The 22,026-nt window shown below is 39.7% G+C and overlaps 1 protein-coding gene across 4 annotated transcripts in view; it reads left to right on the top strand.

The window, feature by feature from the left end:
• The window catches only part of LOC139946618 (KICSTOR complex protein SZT2-like), a 77,660-nt gene that overhangs the window by 6,060 nt on the left and 49,574 nt on the right, over positions 1-22,026 (top strand). For all 4 annotated transcript variants that reach the window (XM_071944339.1, XM_071944338.1, XM_071944337.1 and 1 more), the window contains exons 7-27: positions 463-687; positions 1,444-1,664; positions 2,448-2,544; positions 3,171-3,219; positions 3,815-3,972; positions 5,199-5,295; positions 5,985-6,119; positions 7,203-7,358; positions 7,897-7,962; positions 9,066-9,116; positions 9,598-9,750; positions 10,414-10,528; positions 11,214-11,425; positions 11,868-12,089; positions 13,393-13,471; positions 14,482-14,705; positions 16,044-16,218; positions 16,720-16,954; positions 18,861-20,062; positions 20,505-20,617; positions 21,318-21,561. In XM_071944339.1, coding sequence (XP_071800440.1) covers positions 463-687; positions 1,444-1,664; positions 2,448-2,544; positions 3,171-3,219; positions 3,815-3,972; positions 5,199-5,295; positions 5,985-6,119; positions 7,203-7,358; positions 7,897-7,962; positions 9,066-9,116; positions 9,598-9,750; positions 10,414-10,528; positions 11,214-11,425; positions 11,868-12,089; positions 13,393-13,471; positions 14,482-14,705; positions 16,044-16,218; positions 16,720-16,954; positions 18,861-20,062; positions 20,505-20,617; positions 21,318-21,561 — 4,229 coding nt within the window. The remainder of the gene's footprint in view (positions 1-462; positions 688-1,443; positions 1,665-2,447; positions 2,545-3,170; positions 3,220-3,814; positions 3,973-5,198; positions 5,296-5,984; positions 6,120-7,202; positions 7,359-7,896; positions 7,963-9,065; positions 9,117-9,597; positions 9,751-10,413; positions 10,529-11,213; positions 11,426-11,867; positions 12,090-13,392; positions 13,472-14,481; positions 14,706-16,043; positions 16,219-16,719; positions 16,955-18,860; positions 20,063-20,504; positions 20,618-21,317; positions 21,562-22,026) is intronic.

Genomic DNA, 22,026 nt, shown 5'->3' with positions numbered 1-22,026 from the left:
CAAAGTTTCAAATCCTACTTAAGTGCAGCCATTTACGATAGATCATGCTAGTCTCACTTGATCCTAACATATTTGGAGACACCTGTGAAGGAAACAAACTTTCGCACTTAAATAGGTCCCAATGTTCGAATACGTGCAAGACTTGCTCAGTCTACTGCCAAGTAATGGCTTATTATACATGGTCTTTTCCAAAAAAATATTATAATTATTCTGACTGCATGTTTCTGGTAGCAGACCATTCAAGTCCCATGTGTATTCCGACATTTATTGTACCATTAAAGCCATGACATTGCTTCAATCTGTGACAGAAACTAGACCCTGTGCCATCCTTGCAGCACTCCTAAATTGAATATTGGAGTCCAATCAGAATAATTATTGGACATGTCATCTTTCAACTCATGCAAATATTCACACCATTGCACTCATAAACATTCATTATTTGTATAATATTTGGATCATCAGATATGTTGGACACAAGATTCAATACCAGTTCAGACTCTACGTTCCTCGGGGATCATCACATTGTATTCGATGACATCATCGACAAGAGTGAACGTGTCGCTCTGTCGTCACCGCATAGACACAATTCTGAAGGACAAGGGATGGCAACTCCAGAAGCTTGCTTTGTTAACATGCTATGGTGTGGTATTCTAGCACTGCAGTTGCTGCCAGAGAACACAAGTGCAGGTAGGCTGTGTCTCTTTACCTTAATGGCAAGGCTCCCCACTATATTTGTGAACTACTTCACGTTTACACTCCCTCAAGGAATCTTCAATCAAGTTCCATGCTTCTCCTCATTGAACCCAAGTTTCACCACTTATGGGGTGACAGGTCTTTTTCTTCAGCTGCGCCACGCAACAGGAACTCTCTCCCACTTAATCCTAGATCTTGTTCTTGTACCACAAAATTCAAATCTCTTCTCAAAAGTTTTGTTATGTCACAGGTTTTCAATGACTTATTTTGTTGTGTCTGTATTTTCTTTGTTTTGTTTTGTTTTTCGGTTTTACTGCCCCTTGAACACCCAGCAGGATGGATATGTGCGCATTACAATTATTAATATTATTTTTCATTATTTTGGGTGTTGAAGTTGGAAATATTTACTAGTCTGGATTAGCATGCACATCCTCTACCAAATGGGTTATCTAACCCTCATGTTGGAGGTCTCCTTGTTCCGGGATGCTAGTGAGAAACCACTATTTTAAGATTTACGCAGTGGCTTATTACTTGTTATTTTTTTAGTTACACTAGACTGCTAAATGAAAATTTGCCCTGGGTATTACATACTGTTGCATGTTTTGCAACAAAGTTTGAACGAATCTTGGTCCAAATCTGCTGATGAGTAACTTATACAGACATATGATTTAATTGTGTATGTGTATATATTTAAACATAATATGAACTCAATATAAGCTTGCAATTTGTTCCTCTATCGTTTCCAATCAGGAATTATCTGCGTTACGGATGGAGTAACAGCAATGCCTGATGTAGCATGTACAAACCATCTCCTGACCCAGATGAGGAATTCCACAGTAGCCTGTTCATTCATCCAAGTAGGCAGAGGGTTCCATCCCCATTGTAGCTTCGGCTATATCCCTCACACTGAGATCATGCAGTTTATGGCCACAGCAACCTTCGGTGCTTTTCTGTGCAAGTGTCCGGAAATTGTAAGTGAGAAATTTCGGGCATGTCCTTGCTGAGCGGTTAAAGGAAGTGGACACTATTGTTAATTACTCAAAATAATTATCATCATAAAACCTTTCTTTATTATGATTAAAGGGGAGAGGTTGATAGTATAAAACATTGTGAGAAACAGCTCCCTCTGAAGTGACGTAGTTTTCGAGAAAGAAGTTACTTTCCATGAATTTGATTTCAAACATCAGAAAGCACACAAACTCATGTGACGGAGGGTGTTTTTTCTTCCATTATTATCTGGCAACTTCGTGACCGATTGAGCTCAAATTTTCACAGGTTTGTCAAGACTAGTCGTTCGACAATTACCAATAGTGTCCACTGTCTTAAAGAGCACTAGACTCAAACTCTGGTATTTCTGATCAAAAGAGTGTGGGTTTGAGGCCCAGTCAGGACACTTGTGTCCTTAAGCAAGACACTTTATCATGATTGCTTTGTTCTTCGGAAAGGTCGTATAGCCGTTAGTCCTGTGTGTTGTGTAACGCACATACAAGAATCCAGTGCACTTATTGAATAGAGAATGGGTTCGCCCCGGTGTTCCTGGCTGTGGCTGCTTAGTGCGCCGTAGCACCTTGTTAACCCTTATAAGGTGCTACATAATTGGGTCTCAGAATTCATAATTTCAATAAACTATCTTTCTGTTTAAATATCCTTACTAAGCGCCTTGAGTACCTTGTTATGCGCTATACAAGACTTTGATATTATTTTTATACACAAAAGGCTGATTCATTCTAAATTATTTGTTTCCTCTCGTCCAGGATATATCCAGGAGAGATATGAATCAGTATCACAAAGCATTTCTGTCTTGGAATTTCCAGAAAGGACTGGAAGGTTTCAAGATAGATTACGTTAAAGGTAAGTTGTGATGTTGATTTTTATTCCTGATAAGTCATTTATATCAAGAATAAAGCTGTTTCAAACTGAAGGATACTGATAGAAGTGGACTGTTGTATCTTGTCCATCCGTAAATCCTTTTTACCCCATTTTCGTGAGCTTGTCAGAATCCAACATCATTTTTGGTTACTCAACCACCAAACACAATGTCTGCAAATTTACATTAAACTTACATAGTTTGAAGATAATGATAGCAGAAAGCTTCCCTTTAAATGTTTACTTGCAGAGGTGCTGTAATTTTTGAGAAATGAGTAAATCAATTTCACAAAAATAATTTTTTTCTCAGTTTTAACAAGTACAACATATTCACCAGTAATGGTGTAAAATAATTTTTGTCTCTCTGAGACGAAAGTTGTGTTTTGCGACATTGTTTTACTCATTTAAAAAAAACTATAGCACCTCGGCTAGTGGTATTTTAAGGGAAGCTTTCTATTATCATCTTTAAACTGTGTAAGTTTAATGTCAATCTGTGGAAATTGTGTTTTGTGTTGTACAAAAAGTATGAATTCCCTTTAACTCTCTAAGATACAGAGTGAAAGTTTCAGATTTCACTAATGTTTGCCAACAATTTATGTTTATTTACACAGGCAGACAACATCAAGTCGTTTCACCTGAAGTTGGCGCTCAGTCAGAGGGGTTTGTAACTTGTTCTCAATTTTTATTCTATTTTACTCATGACATTTGTAGCCAGCCTTGTCAGAAAATAGTTTTCAATTACTGCTAAAAATGTTACTGCTAAAGTGCCTTCCACAAGAACACAAGTGTCCCACCGATCAGGCCAGGATTCAAACCAAAAATCTGTAGATTAATTTGTGTCCACTGCCCTAGACCGCTTGGTCACGACATCCCACAAGCAAGTCATTTGGTCTTGAACTATAAACAGTCCCACATGTCTTCAGGTGAGGAGAACTTTCATGCAGGAAGGTGATGAGAAGGTCTTTGTATGCAAGTGTCTGTTCAGCTGGTAACCAGTGAAGGCTTCTTAGGACTGGTGTAATATGCGTGTATTTCAGTGTGTTTGTCACTAGACTGACTACGATATTCTGGACTCGTTCGAGCTTCTGAGCTAGGTAGTTTGGGAGACCTAGCAGTAGACAATTGCAGCAGACATTAGTCATATCAAACTGATTTGCAGCTCTGATGTTCAAAGATGTCTGCTTTGAAGTAAATTAACAATGAAGTTTGAAACGTTTTTATACAGAATATATATATATAATTTGTTGTTGTACAGAATCCAGCCACCCTTTGCACTGAACAAGCAGGGACTGTGTACCATCCCATTGATAAGGAAGAAGCATAGAGACTACAAGCTGCATACCTGCCTGGCCAATGTACTCTCTGTTAGACTACGAGAGGGCTACACCATTAAGGATGTGGCACTCACAAAAAGTAAGCAATTCTAGGTTTCCCTTGGGTCTTTTTTACACACGTTTGTTTACCCTCCCTCCCCTTCCTCATTCTCTATGGGTGCGTTCTATTAGCTTCCCTGGGTAGACCCCGGTCTGCCCCCAGTACGTTCGAATAGCTTTGGCGTCATTCCAGGGGCTCACCCGGGTCAGCCCCAAGTGCCCTGCTTGTGGAGTGGGTCACTTTGGGCTGGCCCGAGATGCATGACATCACCACGAGAGGGTGAGTGATCGTTCGATTAGCTCTTGTCAGGGGCTCACCCGAGTGGTGAGCACCTCAGGGGTTGACCCAGGGAAGCTAATCAAACGCACCCATTATGTCCTTGTATCTTCCCTGTGTCATGTTACTTTGTTCCCCCTTTTGCCCCACTATATCCTTTATCCCGTCCCCTTTTGTGTTTTTGTCTTGTATTGGTCATTTAGTTTCGTTATTTAATATTTTAATATTTTAATATTTTGATCGAGTCTTGTTCTTATTTAAAGGTTTGTTCTGCTTTTAATATATTTGTGTTGTGTATTTTATATGTAATGTTTTTAATATGTGCAAAATGATTTTCACACTGGCATGACGAATAAATGTTGAATTGAATTGAAAGAAATGGCACAGTTTGTTTAAAGGGCGCACATAACATTGGTGAGGTTGAAAATACAAATGTTCACAGGTTTGTTGAAACTTACAGGGTATAAAAGTTGGACATGGTAGAAAACTTCCCTTGCAGCCTTGAAGTATGTTTGCTTGAAATCCAAAGTCCAACATTTGAAAATAAAAACTTGTTTTCTCTCTCGATGTGCTTATGATTCTGATGAGCGATTGAGCTTAAAGGCATTGGCACTATTGGTAATTGTCAAAAAAACAGTATTCTCACATGGTGTATCCCAATATATGCATAAAATAACTAACCTGTGGAAATCTGGACTCAATTGGTCGTCAAAGTTGCAAGAGAATAATGAAAAAAAAACCAAACATCATTGTTGCAAAAGTTGTGTGCTTTCAGATACCTTGAATTTAAGACCTCAGCTGAGGTCTCTTTAAATTCAAATATTTTAGTGAGAAATAACTTCTTTCTCAAATACTATGTTACTTCAGAGGAAACAGCTCTCCATTGCTCGTTACCAAGTGAGTTTTTATGCTTACAAATATTTTCCAGTGCCTTCGGTGTCGGTGGTTTGTAAACTCATTTGTACTGACGTTTTTTTTTTCTTTTTCAGATGACAAACAGATAGAAGTGAAACTAGCCCTCCCCTGGAAATACAACGGCAGGATTGAATACATAGCCTCATCTGCATGGCCTCTGAATCCAAACAGGTATGAATTACGTAGTCACTAACATTCTTTTTCCAGATGGTTTTGCAGTATAAGGCAATTGTTGGCAGCTTGAGACTTCATGAATACAACTGTTCTTTTAGGAACATTATTCCTACCTGCCGTCAATTTCACCAAACTCCTTCTAACTTAGGATTAATCTCAGGACTTAGGACAACGTCAGTTCAGTTTCCGAGGACGTTTGAACCCATCCTAAGTTAGGACATGTTACTCAATCCTAGTGTTTCATGAATCCGGCTGCTGGAGCATATCTCCCACAAGACATCAAACAAACTATCGGCTCATGGCATGCACTTGTTCATCAGGGGCCCATAACCTTACAAGCTTTGCTTCTTTAGGGGTCCCTCCACAGTTTCATGAATGTCCATAGACCTTTTCGCAAATACTGGGGCGCGCGCGTAAAGCTTGGAATTAGGTGCATTGTGGTCTAGCTGATTACAAATTTGATTCATATAAATCCCACAATGCACCTCATTCAACAGTCTGCGCTTGCGCATTGGTATTTGCGATAAGGTCCATGCTTATTCTAATTAATCTTATCAAACAACTATTTATTACTTAACTTCCAATTAACATTGTCTTTGATTTGATTTTGGTTTTGATAATGTTGAAATAAACTGACTTATTGATTGATTGATTGATTGATTGATTGATTGATTGATTGATTGCAGGCATTTGACCAATGTTGATGTGATAATGGAAGGGAGCTATGAGTTTCTACTTGATGTGACCTGCCCTATGAAAAAGAGTCCCCACAACCTTTACCGCGCTAAGGTCGTCACAAACTTCTGGCAAACATTACAAAGGTAAGCAATGAATGAAAGCAATAAATGAAAATATAATGATAATATCAAAGCCTTATATAGCGCACTTATCTACCAATACAGAAATAAAGGCTATTGAAGTTACGAATTCTGAGACGGCGCATTCTACTGCCACTGCTAGGAACATCGGGGCAAACCCCTTTTCTTTTTGATAAGTACACTGGGTTCTTTTTCATGCTTTACACAACACATGGGACACACAGCTTTACGTCCTATCCGATGGACGAAGCAATGGTTAAGTGTCTTGCTTGATCAAAAGCATACTGATTGAAGCGTTGAGATGTCAACACCGGTTCTTCAAAAGAGATTTACCTACAGTGCTACCGCAAACCTCCCCTAATTATACTCCTACCGTGCAAGGTTTCAAACCCTACTTACATCCAATCCCAATCTCTCTCAACTTTTACAGGTTTGTTAGTTTACGTATGGTGGATTACATAAAGTGCTTACACTGCCAACAACTGTTTTGTTAGCAAAACCAATTCTGTTATGTTCCTTTAAAGACACTGGGGTTGATTTCACAAAGAGTTAGGACTAGTCTTATCTCGAGTTAGGAACAGTAACTCGTCTTAACTTAGGACTATCCATGCAATTTGTATATCTCCTAGGACTAGTCCTAAGTTAGGACTAGTCCTAACTCTTTGTGAAATCGACCCCTGGACACCTTCAGTAATTGTCATAGACCAGTCTTCTCACTTGGTGTGTCTCAACATTTGCACAAAATAACAAACCTGTGAAAAATTTAACTCAATTGGTTGTCGATAATATAATGGAAGAAAAAGCACCCTTGTCACATGAAGTTGTCTGCTTTCAGATGTTTGATTTTGAGACATCAAAATCAAATTCTGAGGTCTCGAAATCAAATTCAAATATTATAATGGAAAATTACTTCTTTCTCGAAAACTACGCTACTTCAGAGGGAGCCGTTTCTCAAAATGTTTTATACCATCAACATCTCTCCATTGGTCGCTAACAAGTAGGTTTTTATGCTAACAATTATTTTGAGTAATTACCAATAGTGTCCACTGCCTTAAAGGATGTTTATTTGAACTCTTTGTCTTGCAGCTTACAAGAGACAGACCAGCTTTTAGTTCATCTTCAGTCTTTCTCAACGAACGTAATCTTCTACAAAGTACCAGAAGGAATCAAGAAGGGCATCCCACTGCTCTACATGCCTCCGTACTCGGACACCCCGGTCCTGGCCCAGAAGTTTGACACAAAGTCAGTTGAATTCACACATCACCCCAGTATTATTACTATTACTATTATTTATTCAACTACAGCATCACAAATACAAAATAAATACAAGGCAAAATGAAGAACTAAAACAACAGAGCAAAAAACATAGGCCTAGCCTAAGAAACATACATAATAGCAAAGTTAAAAAAAAAGATGATGACAGGAGGGAAACTAGATGAGCATGGAGAACAGTAGAATTATTGCAATGGGGAAGTTAAAAATTGAACAAAGAACAATTGAGTAAAGCGGGATTTGAACCAATGACCTCCGGATTAACGTGCTGTTGCTCTATCAACTGAGCTGTCTAGCCCTATGTTGGCCAATCTCCTTAATTTTGTCAATATCTTTGCTCGGGGATGTCTGTCAGAAGCCATACAACCATTAACTTCCATATAACCAGGTAATCAGTGATCATACCCAAGTTTACATCACAACCCTGGAAGCGTCAGCAAGGGGTCTACTTAATTTATTTCTGTTGTGATGATTATCAATGTTTGTGTTTTGCATTTCTATAAAACAGAGACTCGAGCTTGGAACAATTTGCAGCTTTCTGGAAGAGGATAGCTCTGATGGAGCCCAAGAAATGGTAATCTTGAGTCCATTGTATTTTGATCTTATTTAAGTAATTTCATCCCATTCATTTATGTTTGAAATAAATAGTAATAATAATAATATCAAGTCTTATATAGCGCACGTATCTACCAAACAAGGTACTCAAGGCGCTGGGTATATATACAAACTTTCAGAAAGATAGGTAATTACAGTGATGAATTCTAAGACCCAATTATGTAGCACCTTATAAGGGTTTACAAGGTGCTACGGCGCATACAGCAGCCACAGCCATCAACACCGGGGCGAACTCGTTCTCTTTTCGATAAGTGCACTGGGTTCTTTACATGCGTTACACAACATATGGGACCAACGGCTTTACGTCCCATCCGAAGGACGAAACCACCTTAAACTCAGACATTGCTTATAATGAGGAATGTTTGTGCAGTTTTTTGTTTTAGTAAAAATGTTAGGAAAAATTACAACTGTTTTTGTTCCCAAATGAAGATACTGTGTTGATGTGGAAGTATTGAAATTATGTCAGTTCAGGATATGACCTTTGACCTTTTTGGTTGAGTGGCAGAAGGTCAAGCTGTGCTGCCATTTTAGGTCGCTACAGGCATTTTGATACCGCTGCTTGCAAAATGGTCTCTAAATCTAATGGCTGAAGGCACTGGACACCTTTGGTAATTGTCAATCTTTTTTGGACTGAAAATTTGGATTCAATTGGTCATCAATGTTGCGAGAGAACAATGGAAGAAAAAAACACCCTTGTCACACAAGTTGTCTGCTTTCAGTTGCTTGAATTCGAGTCCTTGAAATTTAAAAATATTCAGTGAGAAATTACTCCTTTTTTAAAAACTACGTTACTTTAGAGGGAGCCGTTTCTCACGTTGTTTTATACTATCAACAGCTATCCACTGACTTGTTACCAAGTAAGGTTTTATGCTAACAATTAGTTTGAGTAATTACCAATAGTGTCCAGTACCTTTAAACCTTGAGCTGTTGAGATATGAACAGTTGAGCGAGAGGATGTCTTCAGCCGACGCCTTCTTGGGAATATGGACAAACAAAACACGAGTTTCCAGTTTGAAATTGTGCGCAACTGTTCCTAAAAGATTTTTTATTTATTTTTTTCAGGCAGAGGTGGTTACACACTCACAAGATTCCATTGCTCTTAGTCCCAGACATGTAAGTCAATCTATCATACATTGATAGAAGTTTTCTAAAGGATATTTATCGGTTTGAATGAATTGTTTTTAATAGATTAAATGAATGTATTTTTTGTCAAACTGAATTTTGGAACGATTATAGCTAGTAAATTTTGAAAAGGAAAATACATCATGGTGGTTTGGAAAAGTAATACTATTTCCCTTTTAATAACTAAAATGTGAACATTTGCATTAAATTTGAGGGTCAAATTGTATTTTTATGGGTACATCTAAAAATAATTCTAGTTAACTTTCGTGAAATATTTCAGCAGAAACATTGATTCGGGAGAGGTCTTCAAATACTATTTTCTTGACTTACAAATTATTTTAGATGGAATTGTTTCAGATGAAAACAGATTTTAAAAAAAATTGGGGGGGAGGGGGGGTAAAAGCTATTTATTGTGTACGTTGTCTTTAACTATTCTAACTCTAATTCTTCATTTTGTATCATAACTTTGTAGGCCATTGCCAAAACATCTCTACCTACCAAACAACAATGGTCGCTATAACAACATCCAGTGTCGAGTTGCTCAGAAGGAACTTAACTCCCTACTTACAGAGTTCAGTACGTTCACATTGCTAGAGAACCACAGCTATGTCACTCTGACTACTAAGTAAGTACAGGTACATGTAGGTATCAACTCCCTCCTAACAGAGTTCAGTACGTTCACATTGCTAGAGAACCACAGCTATATCAATCTGACTTCTAAGTAAGTACAGGTACATGTAGGTATCAACTCCCTCCTAACAGAGTTCAGTACGTCCACATTGCTAGAGAACCACAGCTATATCACTCTGACTACTAAGTAAGTACAGGTACATGTAGGTATCAACTCCCTCCTAACAGAGTTCAGTACGTCCACATTGCTAGAGAACCACAGCTATATCACTCTGACTACTAAGTAAGTACAGGTACATGTAGGTATCAACTCCCTCCTAACAGAGTTCAGTACGTCCACATTGCTAGAGAACCACAGCTATATCACTCTGACTACTAAGTAAGTACAGGTACATGTAGGTATCATAGACTCACGTATGTTGTCATCATACTTTGAAAACGCCTATTGATAACCAGTGACGTTACCATGCCTAGTAAGCTGGTCGGCTAGTTTAGCCGAACTATGTAGGATTATGTCAAATAAAACTAGTGAATACAATTTCATAGAAATGCAAACAGTCCTCCCACCTCTTTATTCAAGTTGTTTTGTTTTCATTTCTTAGAGATGTCAACAGTCCTTCCACCTCTTTCTTAAAAGTGATTTGTTTTCATTTCCTAGAGATGCCAACAGTCCTCCCACATCTTTCTACTTGATCCGAATCTTATCTAAGGCGCCTTGTGTGGTCATTAGACTAGCCTTCCTAGGCGGTACACCAGGTCATGAGAGAAATAAGGTGAGGTTTAGAGATCAATAAGATGTGAGCACAGAGTTAACTGTTGATAGTGTTAAAGGTATTATACATGATTTGTAATGATCCAAACAAGTTATAGACCCAATCCACACAAGTGTGTGTCTACTATTTCCACCTTTTCTGGAGGAAAATGAACTTAAATCTCTAACCTTACTTTTTGTAATCTGTTGCCTGGTGCAAATTCATAATCAATGATAAATGCCAAAAGTCCTAATGGCATCACATTCTAGCAAACTCTTTCTCGGAGACTGTTGTCTCGAGTGATAAATAAGATGTATGCTTTCAGATGTTTGATTTCGGGACCTCAAAATCAAATTATGAGGTCTTGAAACCAAATTCAAATATTTTAGTGAAAAATCACTTCTTTCTCAAATGTGTTATACTATCAACAGCTCTCCATTGATCGTTAACAACTAAGTTTTTATTCTAACAGTGATTACCAGTAGACCTTTATCATGCTGTCACCTTTTTGGTCATGCTCCCTGTTTCCATAACAGTAATGAATGCTAACATTCATTAAGCAAACATGGCACCAGACTATTATTTCGTCAAGCCTCAGTTTGGTTACAATGAGTTGGAATGGAGTAAAATCAAGATGGCCACACCGTGATAAAGGTCTTAAGTGTCCATGCCTTTAAGCAGCTGTATAAACTTTGGCTCTGTACAGATTGTGAACAAGCTCCGGAAGAGACTACAAGAACTGACTGTCCCAATGAAGCAGACATCTTACCTCAAAGCACCGACGACACAACGCAAGTCAGTCATTGCTAAGATGGCTCAAGCTGTCAAAGGGAAGCCATCTCAAATGGAGCAGAAACACACCAAGGATAAACCCTGCATAGTCATCCTCGCTAGACCCATAGATATTGTTCTCGTCAAGTAAGTGAAAATAATGATGGCATGTCATGGCCAAGCGGTTAAGAGCCCTGGATTCAAACTCTGGTGTTTCTGAACAGCAGAGTGGGGTTTGAGTCCTAGTCGTGACACCTGTGTCCTTAAGCAAGACACACAACCATGAAAGCATCGTCCTTCGGATGGGACGTAAAGCCGATGGTCACGTGTGTTGTGTAACACACGTAAAAGAACCCAGTGCACTTATCGAAAAGAAAAGGAGTTCGCCCCGGTGTTCCTAGTTTGATTGGCAGCATATTGTGCCACAACACCTTGTAAACCTTTTTATTTTTTATGGTTTGGAATTCATGCCTGATTCGTCAAGCAACTAACTTTTGTTCTAGATATTAAAGTGCAACTTCATTTCGCTGAAACTTACCAAATTTCAAGCCAGATTTATTCAGTTTTTCCAATCCTGTTTTTGTTCTAGATATGAACGAATGCCACCTGATTTTGCGGATTTGAAGACATCCATCCAGGTGACCACAGGTTCAGTGCCAGTCTACATGGATAGTAAAGGTCCTAGTAAAGACCTGAATCGTCTTGCGTGTTACTTACACCATCATCGTTGGATATGGGACGCTCAGAGTGATCATAGCACTCCACCTATCTCCATGGAAGCAGTCTCACATGTCCTATCAGTGCTTACTGAGTAAGTCAGTAAACTTTTTCATTTCAAGGAATTCATGTTCTATTCTAGATCTGGGCACAAATTTATGCATCTGCCTAAATAGAAAATACTGCTAAGCAAAATGAAAAGGATACCATTCACAGGTAGTACAGTTTTGCTGGAAGCCTTATTCTGGTAACAAAATTTGGTTGTGCTTGGTAAGTTTTTGTGCTGAAGCAGCTCTGTGAAGTCAGGCCCTAGAAGTAAAATTATTTAATCAATTGCCCAACAAAATAAATTGCTTGGTTTTGAGTTTTTTTCCCTTCAAATTCTTATGTTTAAAAACAGGTTATTAACACTAAAACAAAATGTGGTCTGAAGGACAAGAAGGACTTGGCGTGTCAACTCTTGGTTTTCGATTGGTCTTGAGTTCCAGAAGCCTGTTGTTTTGGACGCCTCTAGGTCAAATGTCATTGTCATTTTGACCAAAAACAAAAAGAAATAATAATAATAATAATAATACACTGCTATTATACAGCGCTTCTCACAAAATAGTGTAAGGATTTGGTCTTGGGAGCTGTCAGAAGCCTATTGTTCTTTGGACCATCTCGGTCAAATGGCAAGAAATGGATTGTGGGGCATTTATGTTTACCAAACATGACTTTCTTTTTGTTTATTATGTCGTTTGTGGACGCCCCTAGGTCAAATGTCAGGGTCATTAGACCACTACAAAAGAAATGTCTGAGCAATATTTCGAGAAGGACTTGCCATATTTTCTCTAAACATGCTGTGTGGATTTGTTATTGGGATTTGTCAGAAACCTATTGTTTTTGGACCACCTAGGTCTTGGCTTACAGTGCATTAATGTTTACCAAACATGTATTTTCTCTAGGTTGTTTTTGCATCTGAGATAAAGCATATAGTTTATTTTTACTCTTAAACCAGTGTGTAATTAGCTCTGTATACTCAGTACTTCCCCAAGTTATGTGGAAGTGTTGTGGCCGAGTGGTTAAGAACACCGAATTCAAACTCTGGTGTTTCTGATCAGCAGAGTGTGGGTTTGAGTCCCAGTCGTGACAAATGTGTCCTTAAGCAAGACACTTAACCATTGCTTTGTCCTTCGAATGGGACGTAAAGCCGTTGTTCCCGTTTGTTGTGTAACACACATAAAAGCGAAGGGGTTTGCCCTCGTGTTCCTGGCTTGATTGGCTGCATATTGGACCACAGAAACCTTGGAAACCATAACATGATGCTATGTAAAAGGAGTAGATCTCATAATTCAAGCTTAGTCCCATACCTTGCAGAAAATATTATTATATGACATGTTTTGTTTATTTCTGTACAGTTTGAGGCTGCAGGAAGGATTTCATTTCTCCTACTCTAACTCAGGGATCATCAGCTTTGTGGCTGAGCTCAAAATGAAGGTAATTTAGCTTTTTAAAACTTCCCCCTTAGGGAGGGCAGATTGAGTTTGCCTTTCTATACTGCTTGCCATAAAACCAAATCGTGGAATTGTTTTGGGTTGTAGTTAAAGGGTCTATTTACTTTTTGTAGGACAATGTCCACAGATTTACACTAAACTTACACAGTTTGAAGATAATGATAGTAGAAAGCTTCCCTGAAAATATTACTTGCTGAGGTGCTGTAGATTTTGAGGAATGAGTAAAACAATGTCATGAAAATAATTGTTGTCTCAGTGATCATGAATCGAAAACTATATTAGCATGTAAAAACGTATTTTCATGACATTGTTCTACGTATTTGTCAAAAATTACAGCACCTCAGCAACTAATATTTTAAGTTACGCTTTCTACTATCATTATCTTCAAACGGTGTAAGTTTAATGTAAATCTGTGGACATTGTGTTTTGTGTTAGAAAAAGTACCTAAATCCTTTAAGTCACTCATATTAGTATTGTTATTAACCCTCAAATGACCATAGCGGCTGCAAGCGGCTTGTAGCAAAAGTAGTAGTAGGTTCGTTCTTTTGAGAACTTGTCTTGCTTTATATTCTATTATCGCGGGGTAGAGTTTTTGGAATTCGGGAGAATTTTCAGTTCATAAAAGAGTTGTCCTGCTTTTTAACTTCTACCTGGGTGGAAGGTATGAAATCAGCCGGGACTACTACTACTTTTGATTATTGGATCGAGGGGACTTCTCGTTAACTGCACTACTGCGGAGTGAGTTCTTAAATTAGAAGGAATTTTCAGGAATATGATTTTTCTGTTGTTCACCGGAAATCATGGTTTTTTAAACCCCTAACCCCCAAAAATGAAGTTAAATTAGTTATACTTTATAGATCTACCTGCAGGCACTCGCCCTAGCAAGCTTTCACGCTTTGCGCTAGCAAGCTTCTGTTTTGAGCTTATAGTTCCGGTTTGTTTTCACATCCTTGGTCAATATTGTACTTGACGTCTCTACTTAATTCTTCACAGAATCCAATCAAATCCAGTTGCACAGATCTCTTCCCTGGTTTCCAGCCACATCCATCAGCCAAACCAGATGGTGGAGAGAGTACCAGTAAGCAGTCAGACCCTGTGCAAGATGGGGAGACAGACACGGTGACGGATGACAGTAGGGATGATGTCTTCCCTTGCCTTGTGCAGTACATTGTATTCCCACCTCACACTGCCACCTATTGCAGGGATAGAGCAACAGGGTAAGAAAATAAGCCTATTGACTCCTTGCACGCACATCACACATGGCGGCTCTGCCACGCTCACCATTTTGGTGGTCATTGGGTTTACGTGTAAATGTCGCGTCGCCTAAGATGCGCACTTCGTTGAGTAATGCACAGTGACATTGACCACCAAAATGGCGCATCCAAGATTATTGTGCTGATGACGTCAGGTGAATTGGGTCAATTACTAAGATACCAACTTTCTCTGATTCTGGGGAAAGTTCCCTGAAAATAAACAAATATTCTTAAGAATTTATTTTATTATGACACACCTCTTGCTTGTTGTGTATTCTGGTTGGCTCAAACACTGTCACATGGGGTTAACTCATGGTCTAGTGCATAAGATTTGCGCCACTGTGAACTAGACACATGTCAAGACATCGCGCGCGCGCGCATGTTTTGCAGGAAATAGTTCCCGGAGCAGGCAGTGGACTTACATTTTTTGACTGGTTACAGTGTGTCATGATGTGAACCGTGGGCAACTAAAAAACTGAATCTGGGTTGAGTAAAACCCTGACGAATTCTTTTCTTATTTCACATTTTAGAGGTGTGTTATAAAACATGTATGGACTGGCATAAATTGGTCAATAGTGTACATCTATTCCCCCTCGGGCCTGTGAGAGACCAGAAGAGGGAGTAGACCTATTTCTCTTTCGGTCACTCAAAGTCCCTTTGGGGAATAGACATGCACTATTGTCCTCATTGCCAGTCAATGGGTATAATATCTCCCTGATTACGCAAATGTTGCCCTTTTGTGTTGAGTGTAATCAAAATTGTCTGGAAATTGGCAGACTTGATAGCTTATCGCAAGTATATATTTGTGTTGCGGTAGCACCATGTTTGTATTTACTTGTCAGGTAGAGTATGATCTTTATAGAACTGTCTTGCTATATTCTACTATCGCCGAGTAGTTTTGTCGGATGGTCTGGGCGACTTCTCAGTTCTGAAAAGAACTGTCCTACTTTTTAACTACTACCTGGGCAGAAGGTAGAAACTTGGCTGGGACTACTTCTTTAGCTTATAGGATCGTAATTAACTGCAATACCGCGGAATCAGTTCTTGAATTGGTCTCAATGTTTCGACTAGCTTGCTCTAGTCATCGTCAGGAGACTGAAGAGATAGAGAAGTGTGCATATTTATAGTAGAACATAGAAAGACATTTCTCTAAAGAACAAACTCTACCTGGCTAGTTGATATATATTGGTACCTCACCAAATATATATTGATACCTCACCATGCAATGCCTCAAATCATTTATAGCAAGTATATAAGTGAAAATTTAAATTCTGTTTAATATATTCCGTTTTCTTGCATTAGAGGATCTAATCATCCTGATGTAGACATCTTAGATGACCAAGACACAGCGGAAGCAGACGGCCAGCTCCAACTGGTCACTGAATGTTGGGTCGAACCACAGAGTGGAACGGTGTTTGATGCTCCTGCAGAAAGGGACTATTTCCAAAACTGCTGCTACAAAGACGTCCCTCAAGTGGTAAATTGAAGAAATACTTATCGTTTTATTTATTTCTGTAGACAGGCATGATAAATTTTCCTACTTTTTAGGGTTTGGGGACTTTTTGTAACACAGAACACAATGTCCACAGATTGACATTAAACTGTACACCGCTTGAAAATATATATGGTAGAAAGCTGCCCTTAAAATATTACTTGCTGAGGTGTTGTAGTTTTTGAGAAACGAGTAAAACAATGTTACAAAAAATATTGTCTCAATATAAAAAAAATTGTCTCAGTGAGACAACATTTGATTTAGCATGTGCAGCGTATTTACACAACTCTCCTGTAAAAACATTGCTCTTTGATTTTCACCATTTATCTAAAAAATCTTGAAGACTAATGAGCTGAAACTGCTACTGGAAAATTATCCCTGGCCGTATGTAAATGTATTTGTGGTTATTAGTTTCTTTTTTCATTTTTTGTTTGCCTCACATTGCCAATCATATTTAAAAAAGCGTTTTCTTTCGGTTGTTTACAGTTATTTCCTTTAGATCAGGAGGTCATCTCAACCCTCTTGACCTTTGAGCATCTTAAGGTCATGTGTCACGACCCGGCCATCTTGTCACCGTTTATGACGCAGCAATCAGCAGACGCAGTAGGGGACACACTGAGGTTGAGCGAGTCCATCACTCACCTACCATTCAAGTTAGAAGTGTTGAAGATACTACCTAGATGTCAACAGGCTGAAATCTTATGCTCAATGCTGATTGAAGGTGAGGTTGATAGCCAGACATTTCATGCACAAATTTACATCTGTGAAAATTGTAGTGCAGACTAGATAGCAAAATGTTCTTGATTTGGTGTTTGGCGGGTCGTGGCCAAGCCATTTAGTGCTAGTGGCTGGGTCATCAGGGTTTGGGTTCGAATCCAGGTCATGACACTTGAGCAAGACACTTAACTATAATTGCTTCTCTCTACCCAGGGGTAAATGGGTACCTGTGAGGACAGAGATGGTTCTGGTAACTGATTAAGCTTAGTGTGCTGCATAGTTCTCAGCGCAGGCTGTAATACTCCCCAGGGAGCTGAGATGGTTTTAAACAATGAAATAAATGGCCCAGTGACCAGGGGCGGTACTAATGATGGAGTGCCATGAGCATCACTGAGTGATTCAATTAGCTCAATATAAGACGCCAATAAACTTTTATTATTTTAACTGATACAACTTTTAGTAAAACATTTGGACTTCGTGGAAGTGTCGTGGCTGAGCGGTTAAGAGCACTGAATTCAAACTCTTTGTACAAAAAGTGTGTTTTGTGAATGTAACATCATGATCACACACACATCTGCAGTAACATTAAACAAATGTGTCCAACACCCCTCAAAGCAAATCAATCTTTTATGAAAAAAAGTATGCATACCTGCCAACTGTCCCGATTTTCCCGGGACAGTCCCGGTTTCTGAGTTTCAAAGACGCCTAAAATCGGGACTGTCCCGGTTTCTCAGATTTCACGATTTTATTATTAAAAAGTAAGAAAATTGATGATGAACGGCTGAGAACAAGACTAGATGTATTTTAGACTTGCTGAGCGAACGTGCATTTCATCCCAAAGTAGCCGTGTGAGTGAACAAGTACGCACGTGTAGAGGGAGATTCGTGTGGAGGACTTGTATCAAGTTATCTTGTATTAAATCATTTGTCAAGCATGTGGTGTGTGCGTGTGTGTGTGTATATCAATAAAAACAAATGTTGTAAACGACTGATGAAGAGTTTAGTTGTATCATAGACTTGTTGAAACATGCGCTCCCTCAAAAAGTGTCCGTTTAGTCCGTGCAACAACATTGTACGCGTAGAGAGATTCGTGGAGAGGACTTGTACCAAGTTTATTGTGTCAAGCCAATACATGCGGTGCGTGAGTGTGTGCGTGTGTACATACATGTACATAATACGTTATGTACATGTATTTGCTTCGTCGACGACGTCGTGATACGAAGGGTGTTGCGGTCGCCATTTTGTTAAAACCATAAGTTGATTTTCAAAATGAGTGGCAGTAAATCGAAGAGGTCCTGCGTTTTTAACGATAATCACGCCACAGATTTCTTGTGCATTAAAAGCTCAACAAAAAGTAGGCATCACGCTTTCTGTGGCATATGTAGAACCGATGTGAGTATTGCTCACGGTGGACGGGGCGATATAGTCGCCCACCTAACACTGCCTAACTAAAACAAGCAAAACAATCCACATACAAAGGTCTACACCAATAGAAAGGTGGTGAAAAGCTGTGTTATCAAATAATAATGAACTAATGTATTGTTTTTATGGAGTAGTTCCACATTCAAAGTTAATTTACTTTATGTTAATGTTTAGCCCCCAAATGACTCTGGAAGCTGTGTAGTTCTGTTAGCTTCCAGGGGGCACTGTCCCCTGCAATGCAGAGCCCCCTGGAAGAAAACACTCATTCACAGTACCCCGCCTTGGTGACCCCTGGACCCCGGCCAGGCTTGTCCCTATTTCTGGGTTTCGAATGTTGGCAGGTATGAAGTATGTCACTTTTACATATACAGCGATGTCTTTTTTAGTACAAAAACAGTGATAAAGAAGTACCAAAAGTTTGTCCTACAACCATTGTTCATTAACTGCGTCTTTGTGTCAATTGTCTCTGTCTGGTCGTTTTGATTTCAGAAGATTTACTAGAAAGTAACGCAACTGAGAGTCAACCGAGACCGCAGTTTCCCCGTTACCCATCCCCTAACAACACACTGTATTGCCTCCTGTTGAATGCGCTGTCCAAGATGTCAAATCATGAACTCACACTGTCCAGAGAGGAGAGTCTCAATTTCACCAAGATGGTCTTGTCAAGACAGCGTGACTTTGACAACCAACCTGCTCCCTTCAACCTCTCCGACTCGGACTATGAGGCCCTCTTGAAAAGTGCAGCTCAATGTGAAAAAGAGGAAGCAGGTCGCACAACAAGTCTAGCAACTGACCTCTCCGATTCTCTATCCAGTACCCAGCCAGAGGCTTGGCACCAGGCTATGAGGGAAGGCCAAGCTCTACGAGAGAATCCGGTTCCGCAGTGGGCATGTTATGTCAAGGATACTGTGAGAGGTGGGGAACCAGACAAGGATGCCAAACCCAGTGCACATCTTGTGCTCACGTTCATTCCCGCAAGCTATGGTGACTTACAAAAGCTCATGGACGTTGGACAGGTCAAAGGTGACGACCCTAACCAAGTTGGCAACGATACCGCTAAGACTGCAAGGCATTCTGGGAATGCATCCCCCTCGACCCATGAAGCCAACCAACCAAGTGAGCTTAATAACTCTACAGAACACACTCAGAGTGACGCAAATTGTGAAGCAACTGATTCCGATTCCAACCAGGACCCTGGTGAATCAGACTTTAAACATGGACTGACGCTGCCAATATATGTCTATGATTGCTCCCTCTCCTCGATCAAGCACCAACTCCTGAAACATGAGGACCATCTACCCCTCCAAGACGTCTTCCAAGACCTTACCTTTGCTTCCCTGGAAGCCCAGATTGAACACTTTAGCAGTTCTCGTCCCAGTACCCCAAGAGGATCTCTCTCAAGACATTCCTCCAAATCTCATCTGGAACCAATGCCGGGAGCTCCTCACAACAGATGTCTTAGCTCAGGTCATCCCAGTAAACTTCTTGGACGGTTCTGCTCCCAACTGGGTGACAAAATTAGCAAGTATTTCGTCATGGCCATCTTTAAGAGTTTACAACGAGGGCAGTATGTTGATTGTCATGATGTACAGATGGCCTTGGACTACATCTGCACTGAATCACTTCATGATATTGATATTACACATTTCCTACATGCTGTTTGTGGACATATCAGAAAATACAATGAAAAGGTAAGGGTTATTAAATGACTTCATCCCTGAAGACTTTTTTAGGCGTCTGAAAGCACACATAGTAATGCAACAAGGGTGTTTTTTCTTTCATTGTTCTCTTTCAAATTCGCTTGAGCCCAAATTTTCACAGGTTTGTTATTTCATGCATATTATGTACAGCAAGTGAGAGTACTGGTTTATGACAATTCTCAAAGGTGCCCAGTTCGTTGGAAGTAGTCACCAGAAGAAACAATAGTAATTTCTGGTGACGTTCATTTTGCTTATCGAACGGCTACGACTGTCCGCAATACAAACTACTGTATAGTTGAGATACCTGTATTATACAAACATCTTGATCAAAACTTTTTTCAGAGACGCGGTCAAATACAGGCACATTTCCCAGTGAAATTTCTCATCAGTCCTTTCTCCATCTGAATATCATTCTTGTTTTTTTATTGAAAAGGTGAGTCTGGACCAGCAAGCTAGCAACCTTCTCGTCAAGAAGATTAAGTTTGCTGATCAAGTTGAGTTTGAAGTCGATGAAGATGAAGTAGACAAGGACGACCAGATCAACAGGTTATTTGAACTTATTGTGTTATTTTATTATAGGGAAGCACATAAAAGTTCAGGTTGGTGTAATGGTGTCTTGCCTCGCCTTCCACCTCCGGGACCCCTGTTTGAATCACACCAGGGTCATTTTGTGGATTAGGTTTCAGTCCCTGCTTGGCCGCGTTGGTTTTCTCTGAAACAATTCTCTGGCATGTCTGAGGATTCCTTCAAAAACCTTCATTTCCTTAACGTGCACAGTGAACAACCAAACTAAGGTCTACAGAAGTAACTGTATTAATCATAGAGTTAATATAAAAACTAGAGGGAGCACTGGCCTACATACACGGCTGGCATGCGCGCATGCGGCCATATTCTAAGTTTACCAAACAGCATCGCAGAAGGGTGTTTACGCGGCCCGGTGTGCAGCCATTTTGTAAGTTGACAAAACAGCATCGAAAAGTGTGTGTTTATGCGGCGAGGTGTGCGGCCATTTTGTAAGTTGACAAAACAGCATCGCATTATAAACACAAACTCCAACACGTACTTCATATACAACGCGTGTACAAAATGGCGCGCTTGTCTCCTTGCGGTCCCATCGCGTTTGTGCAAGCAGCATCAACAGTGCGCCCTCTAGTTCTTATATACATGTAAACTCTATGGTATTAATACACTTGTCATTCATATTTATCTTCAATTATAATTCTCACTATTAATTTGAACCCAACAGGACCTACACAAAAGTCAAAGCTTCCCCTAAACTTCAGAAGCCTTCCCTGTCTCGTCTCTCAAAGCAGTCCATCAAAGTTCCGCTGTCTGAGCTCATGTCCAGCGAACCCTGCCCTACAGGGACCAGCAGTCTGCACGAGATCATCCAGGACAAGTTCACGCAGGTTATGGGTTACCATTTCAAACCGGTCCCATCCAATCCAGACATTTGGTACTACAGTCTGCAAGACATTGATGACATTGAAGTGAGTAACAGCGGGGTTTCAAAAAGGAAGTGGGATTCTTGCAATCAAAGTTATGGCTGTCCCAGTCCTTTTTTGCAAAATTTGTTAGGGTGCTATAACATTTGAACCAAAATTTTAGACCCCAGAAATGTAACCTGGGCTCAATTTTGCAAAGCACTAAGGTTCATCGTAAGGTACATGTTAGTTGTCAGTATCCCCATAGTGACTTGTATTGTGACATTACACTTTACTAAGCAACTATGATTGATTTTTAGTTAAGATCGATCATAGCTCTTTGTGAAACCGGCCTCTGGTAGCTACATGTCTGCGAAATAACGTTGGTTTGTTTTGTCAATGCCAAAACTAAGGGAAAAACTTTTGGGTGAGGAGGCACAAGGATGCTGTGGCGCAATGTGTATGCTGCTGATCAATCTAGGAACATTTGGTTTTCTTATCAGCTAGGCCAATACGTAACCACCTTGCTTT

The sequence above is a fragment of the Asterias amurensis genome, chromosome 13 (genome assembly GCF_032118995.1).
Source record: "Asterias amurensis chromosome 13, ASM3211899v1".
Taxonomy (NCBI): domain Eukaryota; kingdom Metazoa; phylum Echinodermata; class Asteroidea; order Forcipulatida; family Asteriidae; genus Asterias; species Asterias amurensis.
Note: the sequence above shows the minus strand (reverse complement) of the source record. Positions and strands in the feature narration are given on the sequence as shown.